The sequence below is a fragment of the Mesoplodon bidens genome (genome assembly GCF_964165515.1).
Source record: "Mesoplodon bidens genome assembly, chromosome: 8".
Lineage (NCBI taxonomy): Eukaryota > Metazoa > Chordata > Mammalia > Artiodactyla > Ziphiidae > Mesoplodon > Mesoplodon bidens.
In genome coordinates, this window is record NC_138165.1 from 79,703,487 (window position 1) to 79,716,068 (window position 12,582).

General features: G+C 42.2%; 1 protein-coding gene across 4 annotated transcripts in view; it reads left to right on the top strand.

Moving 5' to 3' along the window:
• The window catches only part of CDK15 (cyclin dependent kinase 15), a gene marked incomplete at both ends in the record, with an annotated part of 86,485 nt that overhangs the window by 50,815 nt on the left and 23,088 nt on the right, over positions 1–12,582 (top strand). For all 4 annotated transcript variants that reach the window (XM_081242541.1, XM_081242542.1, XM_081242543.1 and 1 more), the window contains one exon: positions 4,470–4,533. In XM_081242541.1, the coding sequence (XP_081098667.1) occupies positions 4,470–4,533 (64 nt within the window). The remainder of the gene's footprint in view (positions 1–4,469; positions 4,534–12,582) is intronic.

Below are 12,582 nucleotides of genomic sequence, written 5' to 3' on the forward strand. Positions count from 1 at the left end.
TAGCACTGCCTAGACCAGACCCTGCAGTGATCTTTTACACATTTGAAAAGTTTTTCCTAGCCATTAAATCAGGACACAATATTTATTGGACACTCATTGTCTTATAAGATGTTACAAGGCATGGAAAAATGGAAAGAATAGGAAAAATGGAAAGAATAGGAAAAATGCATGATCTATGCTTTCACCTGTTGTTCAGTCTAGGTGGGGTGATGGGTGGAATATAAGTAAATATATGTAAAACACACATAAACTATGTATAGATGCAAAATGATGTATGTATATATAGATAGTTAATAAAAATTATAATACTGAGCTAAGGTAAGCTATTAGGATATTTGAAGAGTTATATATAAACTGATTTTTTTACATTACTTCCTATTTTTAAATGATCGTGTTCTTAAAAGCAATCATTTTACAGTTCTTTGCATTTAGCATAGCACTTAGAAATCATGGGACAGAAAGAATGAGTTAGACGTTTCCCAGGACCTGATGGCTTTCTAGCTATTGGTTCAAGTTTCTGGGACTGGTCTTGGTGGCTGACACTGGCCATCTGAAGATGTTTTAGGTAATTCAGTAAGTGAAAATTTTGGACTTGTATCTGGACATAAAGTACCAAAACATGAGTGATGCAGCCAAAACAAATGTGTCTTAACAAATGGGTCCAACAGGTCCCGCCCAGGAAGCCATGTTCACGTCTACCATTATTCTTATCACACTGCAATAAATCAGAAAGGACTTTATTTTGACATTTATGACAACTCATTACAAATATAAAACAAGTAAACACATTAGAAATAACACTGGCTTGGTGTTAGTAGACATGAGTTCTGAACCCAGCCCTAACTTCAGGTTAGGTGGTAACGCAAGTCTCATAATTTATCTCCCTGGGTCTCTAGCATCTTAAGGTATATTTGATTTTCTGACTCCATGAACTTGTGACCTCTTTGAACAAAGTGTTAAGAGAATATTGTAGCTTCTATCATTTTTAATCATAATATTCTTCTCTGTTTATTGTCCCCTCCCCACAAGCCCCGTGGTTATTCCTCAGGTTTATTGACTTGTATAGCTCATTGTTGATTTTCAATCTGTGCTTATCAGGAGATAGTTCCATATTGCTTAGTTCTCCTTTATGGGCACCAAGAGGTCAGATTCATTACATCTCTTTTCCCCCCTGGTTCTGTCCAAGCAGGTAGAGGCCACAGTTTTGTTACCACATCTGTAGTTCCATGCTCTGTGGACAAAGAGAGAACCACATTCAACAGTGTGTTATCTCTTACACTACTACATCCCAAGCAGCTTGGAAATTCAAACATTACAAATGGCTCCTGAGTTGTGTTTTACTAAAGGTGGTCTATTTCGGGTTCTATGATACTTGATGTAGGAATTGCTTCTTTGAAAGTAATGGTCTAGTCTACATCTCCCAACCTCTAATCACAACTTTTCTTTACATTTATTCTGAGATCTCACACTTAGGAATAAAAACATAATAATAATAAGTCCTGAATTTTTATTTTACCATCTTTCTGAAATGCCTCCGTGTATGTGTGTGTGTGTTTACATCTGAATGGCTGTCATCGATTTTTAATCAATTTTTTAGAAATCTAATTCTTTCAATAAGTATTTTTAGCAAATAATACCAGATGTAGTTCTAAAATCAGAATAAAATAAATGATGCAGACTTGAAAGCCGTTAATCAAAATGCCTTCAGTTTCCATTCCAACAAAGGCAGAAAACAGCCCTTGCAGCCCACTGTGGTTTCAAACACAGCACTCACTAGCTGCCTTTTAAGAGCCTTCAGGGAGGGAGTAAATCAACAATTTTTGGTTTTCAGTTTCCCAGTCAGTGAAGCGGAGATTGAGTAATTTTCTCAAGTGAAAATGAATTCAATAACTTTCAAATAAAAACTGAGCATCAAATTTCCAAATAAAGGATATTGAATTTTTGTTTGAACTTTCAAAATCTCAGGCTTAAAGCTTTTAGCACAATATTCCAAAATTGTTGGTACCCATTTTGTTGGCTTTAATTACACAATAATACAAAGTAACCAACAATTCTGGTAACTTTCACCTTAGTGAAAATATGGATATGGTCGTTATTTATTTCCTTTATCGCTTTCTCTTCATTATCTTTACTTTCTTTCATTGTGCTTTGCCAGGCAACAGAAGATGTAGGGGTATGTGTGAATCATCCCACCCACTTGTTTACATGCACATCTGTGCAAATACATAACATGGTAGGCTAACAAAGAAGAATTAGCTTCCCATCCTCTGGCTCTCTCCCACAAAAGAAGAATTAGTCCAGTTGGTTTTTCAAAATGGATTCCAGGATTCTTAGTGTTTCCTCCAGCTCAGGGTGGCTGCTAGGAAAAGCCTGTAATCCTCTCAGTGGCTTTTCAGTTTGTTTAGGGAATGGATCAAAGAAAGAAGCTTCTACTGGGTGGCTTAATTTTTTTATTATGTGAGGGAAAATGGCGCTTCAGTGTCTTTTGTTTGAGGACAAGCTTAACAGGCACCACAACGTGTACTTCTCGGCTAGAGTCCTAGTCAGCAAGCTGGTAAATATTAAGAGCCTACTGGATTCCTCATTGATTATTATCAGTCATTGTTGGGCAATTGACTTCCTGCCATAACAATTGGGCCAGCATCTGTATCCAGCATTTTACAAATGGATTCACTAGACTTTTTCTATGAGAGATGCTTCTATAAAGACTTGTACTGATATATGCTTCTAAGAAGAGTTATATTGTAGTGGTGTATGAAAACTACTAGTGTTTTATTAATATTTCACAAAACAATATTATTCTGGCTCCTAGATATAACTGACATTGGGCTTTTATGATTATCTTAAAAGAACGGTAGGATTTTGCCTACAAGGGAACTCACAGTAACAGCACCATCTAAAATCTGAAGTGTTTGTCTTTATACTCCCAAAGACTTTTTATAGTAATTAAAAACTAAAGCTTCAGTTTGGTAATCCAAAGTACAAGTGGGCTCTTTTTCAAGTGATGGTGTTAATATCACTATCCACCAGTTAAAAACCAAATACCATGTTCCAAGCTGCTGGGCCACAGAGAAAACAAGCAGATGAGATGAATTTGGTAGAAAAGACTAGAGTTAGGTTTGGGATCATTTTTAGCCAACATTCCACTGCTTAAAGGTCAGTAATCTGAATCCTTTTTAATTTGAGCACATCGGGGAACAGCTGAATGCCCATGCTGAGGCATAATTTAAATTGTCAAGTGTCTCCTGTTGAGACATATATATATAAATACAGTCATCTGATGTAAGGCAAAGGGACACTTTACCACTCCTGTCTTTTTATATTCCTAACTCCCAATGCAGCATCCTAATGTATGGTGATCATGCAGTACAGCAGACATACCTCATTTTATTGTGCTTCATTTTATAGCACTTTGCAGACATTGCTTTTTTTTTTTTTTTAACACATTGAAGGTTTGTGGCAACCCTGCGCTGTCAGATGATGGTTAGCAATTTTTAGTGAGGAAACATTTTTAAATTAAGGTATGTACATTGGTTTTTTAAATTAAGGTATGTGCATTGCTCTGTTACACACTTAATAGACCATAGTATAGTGTAAACATGACTTTTATATGCATCAGGAAACCAAAAATTTGTGTGACTCACTTTACTACAATATTAGCTTTATTGTAGTACCAAACCCATAATATCTCCGAGGTATGTCTGTAGATATTTTGGGATGAGAATATGACTTTAAGCAAGGTTATATGATCTGTATTAGTCAGAGTTCTCCAGAGAAACAGCACCAATAGGAGATATGTATGTATTTGTGTGTATGTATTTGTGTGTGTGTGTGTGTGTGTGTGTATCTCTTGTGATTCATTATGGGAATTGGCTCATGTGATTTCATGGAGGCTGAGATATGTCCTTTGCAAGCTGGAGAACCAGGAAAGCTGGTGGTATAATTCAGTCTAAGGGGACCACTGGTTTAAGTCCCAGAATCTGAAGGCCAGAGAACTAGGAGCTCCAATGTCCAACGGCAAGAGAAGACAATGTCCCAGCTCAAGAAGAAAGAGAGAAAATTTGCCCTTCCTCCACCTTTTTGTTCTATTCAGGTCCTCTATCAATTGGATGATGCCTCCCACATTGGTGAGGGCCAATCTCTTTATTCAGTCTACCGATTCAAATACTAATCTCTTCCAGAAACACCCTCACAGACACCCCAGACATAATGTTTTACCAGCTATCTTGGGCATCATTTAGCCCAGTCATGTTGACACATAGGACCGTAGAAATACACTGCAGTTTTGCCCACGAAACTGCAAATGTTGGAAACACTAAAGTTTCTTTCTCTTACACATCAGCTGGCATAATGTGACATACATTCATTTCTTCCTTCTTCCTCCCTGATGTGTCCTTCATGTCTCCATACCTGCTCCATCCACCTTATTGCCCCCTCATCTTTCTTTGTCTTTCTTTGGCTTTATATAGGTGCTGGGAGTCCCTACAGAGGATAGCTGGCCTGGAGTTTCCAAGCTACCTAACTACAATCCAGGTAATATTGGCTTGAGCTTCCGAAAGCTCTGGGAATTAGCAGTGTGAGAGCACTGGCCACACAAACAGGGTGTCCCTCTTTAATTGTTAACAGTGTAGATAGCTCTAGACAGATTTTTTTTTTTTTTTGCGGTACGCGGGCCTCTCACTGTTGTGCCCTCTCCCATTGCGGGGCACAGGCTCCGGACGCGCAGGCTCAGTGGCCATGGCTCACGGGCCTAGCCGATCCGCGACATGTGGGATCTTCCCGGACCGGGGCACGAACCCATGTCCCCTGCATTGGCAGGCGGACTCTCAACCACTGCGCCACCAGGGAAGCCCTAGACAGATCTTTAGACTCATATTCCTTGACTAATCTTTTTAAGAGGAGGACTCTCAACCACTGCGCCACCAGGGAAGCCCTAGACAGATCTTTAGACTCATATTCCTTGACTAATGTTTTTACGAGGAGGACATCATTGAAATAGTTGAGGTTAGATCAGTTCTCCAACTCTGTAAAACACAAGTAACAAGCTGAATAACAATCTGGAATGACTGTTTCTGTGGATTCCACAACCATTTCCAAATACCCAATGGCTTAAAAGGACAACTCAAAAGATGGTCTCATTTTTGAGCCCAGTGACTATCATTGAGTTTATTTGCTAGGTTATTGTATCTCATAAAGTATAAAAAGAAAGCTAATACAATAGTGGGGAAGTAGAGGCTCAATGGGCCTAGGACAAGCCAGGTAACATGTCTCTAGATCGTATCAGAGTTCATCCATTGTCTCTAAACCTAACACTTGGTCATTTTCTGTCACACATTTTGTCCTCCAATACTGGCTCCTGGGGGTGGAAGTGTTGCCATGGGGGATGTCTTTGAGAAATGGACCCAAGGACATGCCAGAGAGGTCAGATTACCCAGTTGTCACTTTAAGGATGTTGAGACAGAAGAGAGGAGGCAAGCAATGAGCTATAGGATGAAGGGCCATATCAGAGGTTGAGAAGCAAGTAATGGCCATACCAGAGCTGGACTCTTGCAGGAAGGATTAAAGGGGAGGTATAAATATGTACAAATTAGGGAGAATGTGGCCCAAGTCTGATTTTCTAGTCTCTATATTATTCCATTGTCCCGTAACTAAAAATGGAATTTCCCCAAATTGTTGTCATTACTAACTTTGGTATGAGGTTATCCTGGAAGGGTTTTATGAGAGCAAGAAATTGTAAGGAGATTTCAAAGACAATTAAAATGGAAAACATGGGCTTCCCTGGTGGCACAGTGGTTGAGGGTCTGCCTGCCGATGCCAGGGACACGGGTTCGTGCCCCGGTCCGGGAAGATCCCACATGCCATGGAGCGGCTGGGCCCGTGAGCCATGGCCGCTGAGCCTGCGTGTCCGGAGCCTGTGCTCCACAACAGGAGAGGCCACAGCAGTGAGAGGCCCGCGTACCGCAAAAAAAAAAAAAAAGGAAAACAAAAGACATAGGAGGATGGGAATTTTTTTACTTTTTTCTCCAGCATCTAATAGTTTTGCTCAAACAGCTATACATACAGTTCAGGCACCTTGAACTGACCAGGACTGTGGAAAACCTACACCAGCTAAAGACCGACTGTAAAGTCATTTCAGCTGCTTTGTGAATGACCTGTATGCATTGCTAAATGATGTTCGGATTTCCAAATAGTTTATCATTTCTAATGATTTTGCTTGAGTTTACTACTTGAGCAAAATGCCACCCTCTCGCTGCAGGGATTGGAATAACGCCTTTTCCCTTTCACTCTCTGAGTGAAATGGGACCCCTCAGCTTCCTAACATGGATGCAAGCAGAAGTTTAGGGTCACAGATGGGTTGTAGAAAAGAATTTGAATGATCTCAATACAAAGCTGCCATGGTGAGCATATGCTGTTCCCCCAAACTTGAAATGTTTGGGTTTCAGGTTGATTCAGGAAATAAACAGTGATCCTTGATGAGAACAATAATGATAGAAACTTGTCCAAAATGCTTCCCTGCCAGATTCTGTACTAAATAAGATAACTGGGTTCCAATAAAACATCGAGAAATATGTTGCATTTTTTATTTTGCTGTCATTTCAAAGTAATATGCAATTTTTTATTTATGAAGAGAATTCTCCAGGCCCAACATCAATAGGGTTCATACTTTGCATTGTTTTTCTAGTAAGGATTCAATTTAATTCAAATAAGTCAAAAATTTCTGAGCACCTACTATCTGCCAGGCACTGTGTAACGTGCTGGGTCTGCATAGATGAATTCGGCACATTCATGGATCTCTAAGAGGTTGGGTTTGTATTCATTCATCCACACTCTTTCACCAGCTCTCCTTATGGGGGGGGGGGTGCTCACTTGTGAGCCCCACTTCCACGGGCTTGGGCAGTGTATAGCTGTGGGCCAGGCTAGGCTTACGAAGGGAAGGGCATTGTAACCTTAGTCACAGCAAAGATGTCTCAACTTTTACTTGTAAATCTTAAAAGTCCAGCATATCTTGGGCATGGGGTCAGTACTACTGATAACTCAATTATAAGGACTATGTTTTAAAACAGTCACCCACATCCGTGTTCCAGGAACATCCCCTTATATGAATTAAGAAGTTCCTTCAGGCTGCCTCCCACCCACCCCCTTCCCTGAGCTGTTGCTGCTGCTTCCAGGGACTTGAGCTCCAGTGATTAAGGGACCAGAAGAGGGGATGGGAGCCAGTAGAATGTCACAGAGGAGAACTGTTAAAGCCACTCTTGATGAGATTTTCATTCCTCTCCTTTTCACTCTAAGAGTCCCCAAACTTTGAATTCAGCTGCACAACAACTTTGAGGGAGCTGGAGAGCTCAGAACTTAGAGGACCATCCAGTGGCCATCTGTGCCCACGCTGCCCTTACCAGGTCTTGTCTCGACTATGTATGAACAACACAGTTTCTGTTTGTACAGGTTTTAAAAAAAACACCTGGTGCTGACCCCGCTGGACAGGTTTCTCTGACCAGTTACCTGGTTTCTTGGGACGCTGATGAGCAGGGCTGTAAGTTTTCTCGCCAGCAATTCAGACTCCTGTGCCTGATTAAATCTGGGTGAGGGAAGAAAGGTATATAATTTTAGACACTGGTCTTTCTTTCTTTCTTTCCTCCCTCCCTCCCTCCCTCCCTCCCTTCCTTCCTTCCTCCCTCCCTGCCTTCCTTCCTTCTTTCCTTCCTTCTTTCCTTATCTCCCCCAGCCCCACCCCCTGCTTTAAGCAAGCTGGCTGAGAACTCTTGTGTCTCCCACTTCAAAGGGCCAGTTGTCTTATTTTGATGTGGGCAGATTGAGAGGTAGGCTTTGAAAAGTAGGCTTTTTTTTGTTTAATCTTCTCTCCTGGGATAGCTTTCAGAGCAATATATCCAAGTGTCAGTGAGGGGTTCTGACGAGCACGGACTCCCAGACTCTCAGCAGGATCATTCTCTAACAGAAATATAAAAGTGAAATATTAAAAACCCTGGAACGTGAGCTCCATCTGTAGAGTAGCCAGTGTCTTGCCTTGCTTGAACCATGGGAAAAAAAGATCTCCTTGAAAAAAGAGGGAAGCGAAAAAAAGTGCTTTGAGTAAGAGGTTTACAGGTTTAGTAGAGCATAGTAACATCCCCTCAAAGAAGTGGGTGTTGCTCTGTGACCCCCCAAAACGCTCCTCCTTTGACTCAGCCGCCAGAACACTCACCCTCCCCGGCAACACACCCCCTTTTCACATGCTAACTGAGGCGCCTGTGATTGGCTGAACAATAAACTGGTCACACTTGCTAAAGGCCTGCCATCTTGCACACAATTAGCCAAGACACATTCATCAAACGGGCGGAACAGGGTCTGTGCTGGCCTCCTGCAGCGGGGGAGGGGAGCAGTTCGGGGATCCTTAGTGAGAGTCCACAGGAAGCAATAATAAAGAAGGCATGCTGGAGGGGATTCTACTATCAGAAAGTCTAAAAAGGTTAAAGCCCCAACTGATGCCATATCTGGGAGGCACTGTGTTTGTGACACAGAGGATCCCAGAAGCTTAGAGCAAACTGGATATTGGTCTTGATTGAAATCTGCTGATACATGACAGTAGTGTGAATTTAAAGGATGGACCCCTATAGACATTTTTACAAAGCTCTCTCAGCCCTCTTAGCTTCCCCTCCCGCTCCCAAGAAAATGCGCTCAGGAGTCCCTCCCCCTTTTAGCCTCAAGCACTTCGGCCCAACTGGAACCAATAAGAATAAAGTGTATGTAAGAAGCAGAGAACCATTTAGGATGAATTAAGAGAAAGTATTGACTGGCAAGGTATTGGTCCTAAACTAAATATTTGGAGGACATTACAAAGAGTTAATTTTGAGGGGGGGGGGAACGTTAACATTTGCACCTTCAGTGGTAATATCTTCTGACTTTTCCAAATTCCCTTTAAATAGCTCTCCCGATGGCAATATAGACCCAATAAGATCATACCTTAAAGACCAGTTTGCTACAGACTGGTGTAAGGCTTTTAAGAGAACCAACTAAATATTTAGACATTTCTCAGCTAAAGTAAACAGAGGCCTTACCCCTCTGGAGGTTGTCCAGGCACCATCTCATTAGATGCAAAGATCCTGTGATAAAGAAAAACTTTTTTTTCTGCCCACATGATTGCAGCCCAGTTGTGGTTTTTTAATGTGTCATTGATTGTTTCATCCAACTCCTTTTGCTCCACTGAAAGGGTCTGTCATGGCTCTGTTTGCTTCCTTAAACACGGTTTTTGAAAGCACTCATGCTGTGTGAGCTCAAATCCTAGCATTAATGTACTGCTGGGTTCATTTCACCACACTCAAAAGCGCCTAGTTTAAATCCCTCTCAATTCCATTTGAGGCACCAGAAGACTTTATCCTTCTCCACTAATGGTCCCAAGTTTACATCTAGATACTGGGGGTCAAGGACAGGAGAGGATTTAGAAATAACAGTGCATGACATTAGTCAATGCATTTGCCAAATTGGCAATTAGTTCCTGATGTGAGTGCAAAGCATTTTATTCCTGTCTCTTTGATGCCTGTTCCCGTTGAGAAGGGACTAGAGTCCACAGAGGCCTTCAAACTTTTAAAGAAATATCTGCTGAAAATCATGCCTGATTTGCGACATGAGCTCAGCTGCAGGGAAGCATCCGGGATTATCTTGGTACTTTCAGCCCCAGGAAAGAACACTGCACATGGAAAGATTTTCCACTGGAGGAACTTGGTAGAAATCAAAAGGCAGGAAAGCAGTACTAAAAGCCCTGCAGCGACCCAGATTCAGATGTCCTATAAACGATAGGCAAATGGATCCTGCTGACACCTAGTTATTTTCAGTACGCCTGCTTTTTCAACTTTTGACCACCAGGTGGAAGCAAGAAATAATGGGGGCGGAATACTGGCATCAGACAGGCTCACAATACAGCAATCTAGCCTTACCCGGGGAACGTTTTATTTTGACCTGAAATCCAGTGTGAGAGCTTCACTTCATCTGACATCATTACAGGACAGATGATAATTAAAAATCTAAAATGATCCTTGTCCATGTTGGGATTACATAGAGCTACCACGCTTTGGGCTCAAAGAATTATGAGCGTGTCTTTGTGTGCCTGCTGTGAACACAATCTAAGCTGTGCATCAGCATCCACTCAATAGAATGAGCTATTAGCCAAGTGAGTTACTCAGTGGGCTGAACTAAGGGAAAGGATACTGATAAGAGAGGTTTTCATTATTGGCATCAATTCATGGAGCAGCAGATCCACACTCCACCTTGTACTCTCTGGGGGTACTTGAGGAAGTGATTTCTTTCTCAGTTCCCTAATCTGCAAAATGGGAGCAATCCTATCATTTAAAAAGTGTCCGCTGTGTGCCAGGCACAGGACATACATAATAGCTAATCCTTATACTGTCTGCTAGGGTCCATGCCGGTTGGAGTAGCACAGTTTTACACCTGAGGAAACCGAGGCTTTCTCCCAGTTCCACACAGAGGGATTTCCTAGGTTGGAGATGGGTCAGTCCACAGCAAACCTGTTCTCCTTGTGTTCACCATGTTATGTCCCTCTGTCTCATTTTGCAGACAACATAATGACTTGATATAAAGCAATAGTTAACATCCACAGTCCCTAACTTTTAGGCAATGCCCCATAAAAGTTAGTTCCCATCCTTTTTTTTTTTATACAGGGTGGAAGTTCATTCAGCTGCTCAGTGACTCATCAGGGTTCAGACTCAACGGTAGTTGTATGAGAGCTGATGCAATGTCTGTTTCTTCCTGTTTAGCTCCCTTAGAGTTCTTGGCTTCCTTATAGATGTCAGGCACACCTCCTAGGCCAGAACTGACTTTGGTTTTTACTTGCTTGGGCCTAAACACTGCCTGAATTCACATACCCTAAGAGCTGACCTGCAGCTTTCAAACACCTCCCTGAGTCAGTGTGAGCGCCTGTTAAAGCTGCCCCTTCTGGTGAAGGCTCCTTTCTGCTGCCCGTCCTAAACTGCTGTGAGATGCCTGCCCACGCTGTGGCCACAGGCCTCTTCCCTGGGAGAACCCTCATTATCTACATAATGGTGTCCAGTAAGGGCCACTGAATCACAGACGGTATTCATGTTGTCATTGTTGGTTTCACCCAAAGCATGGTACAGCGGAAAGAGTGCTGAGGTTTTCTACAAAGCAAACCTGACCACTTCCAGTGTTTCTAGTATTTTACACCTGCCCCCATAACTGGCACGTAATAGTAAATAGATATTTGTTAGATGAAATCAACGGCCACCTGGGTTCTAGTTCCAGGTTCTAGCACCTTCTGGACTAATAATCCTTGTTCTGCCTGCTTTGCCAAGAAGGTACATGTAAGTTATTATTCACCTTATTGCTGGGTAAAATAACGGTCGTTTATCGAGCACTAACTATGAATTAGGCACTTTTCATACATCATACTACTTGGATTCACAACAGCTCTATCCAACAGGGGCAACGTTATCATTCCTACTTTATAGACGAGAGAGCTAGGGCTTGGGGAGTTATGTGTCTTGCCCAGGGTCACCTGGCCAAGAAGGGGGTGACCCAGAATATCCAGCCTGTTGAACTCCAAGTTGGTGCTCATAGGTAATTCCACAGTACCTTCCAAGGGCAAATATAATTTGGTAATAAAACAATGCCCTAGGCTGGCATCAGCCAATAACACTTTTCCAAGTTCATTCCCAAATGATTATGTCCTTTAACCCAGACTTGCTTTTAGAATCTGTGAGCTTGGTGACATGTTTCTGAAGTGTAATGTGAGTGGAGCTCCCGCCCTGGGACTCCAGAAGGCAACCCCACCTGCTTCAGGTAATGAAGCCACGATGTTCACCGAATCTATGAACCACCATCAGGCGCGTTGCTGTCCAACTTCTGGAGCTCGGCAAAAGCTCGTGGGAGTTACTATTAACACCTTTATTAACCCATCCCCCACATCAAGCAGTGAAATTCATTTAGATACATGGCCCACTTTGATCTTCATTAATAGTTTCTACATTTATTTTTAGTTTTCTCATCTTTATTTAGTAGCAATTATTAGTTTTTATTGAGGGGGACTGGATAATCTTAAAGTAGTTAAGATTAGGAAAAATTACAAATGAAGGAAAGCAGGTTAAAAGAAATTTTTTTCAAGTAAACCCTGCTACGTTTCTTCCCAGTTCAGGAAAAAGGCCTTAAGGTCGCAAACATCATGGATCTGGGTCAGATCAGAGACTTCTTCCACACCTTAGTGGCCTGTGCCTGGCATCATCGATCTCTGTAAGATACAGAGTGGGAATCACAGGTGGGCTCTCTAGGACTTCCCTGGTGGTGCAGTGGTTGAGAGTCCGCCTGCCGATGCAAGGGACACGGGTTTGTGCCCCGGTCCGGGAAGATCCCACATGCCGCGGAGCAGCTGGGCACATGAGCCGTGGCTGCTGAGCCTGTGCGACCAGAGCCTGTTCTCCGCAACGGGAGAGACCACTACAGTGAGAGGCCCGCATACCGCAAAAAAAAAAGTGGGCTCTCTTGAGTCACTTTTACCTCTTAAGAATAAGGTTTAGTAAATTTCATTTTTTATTTTTCACCTAAGCATCAATTTTTCAT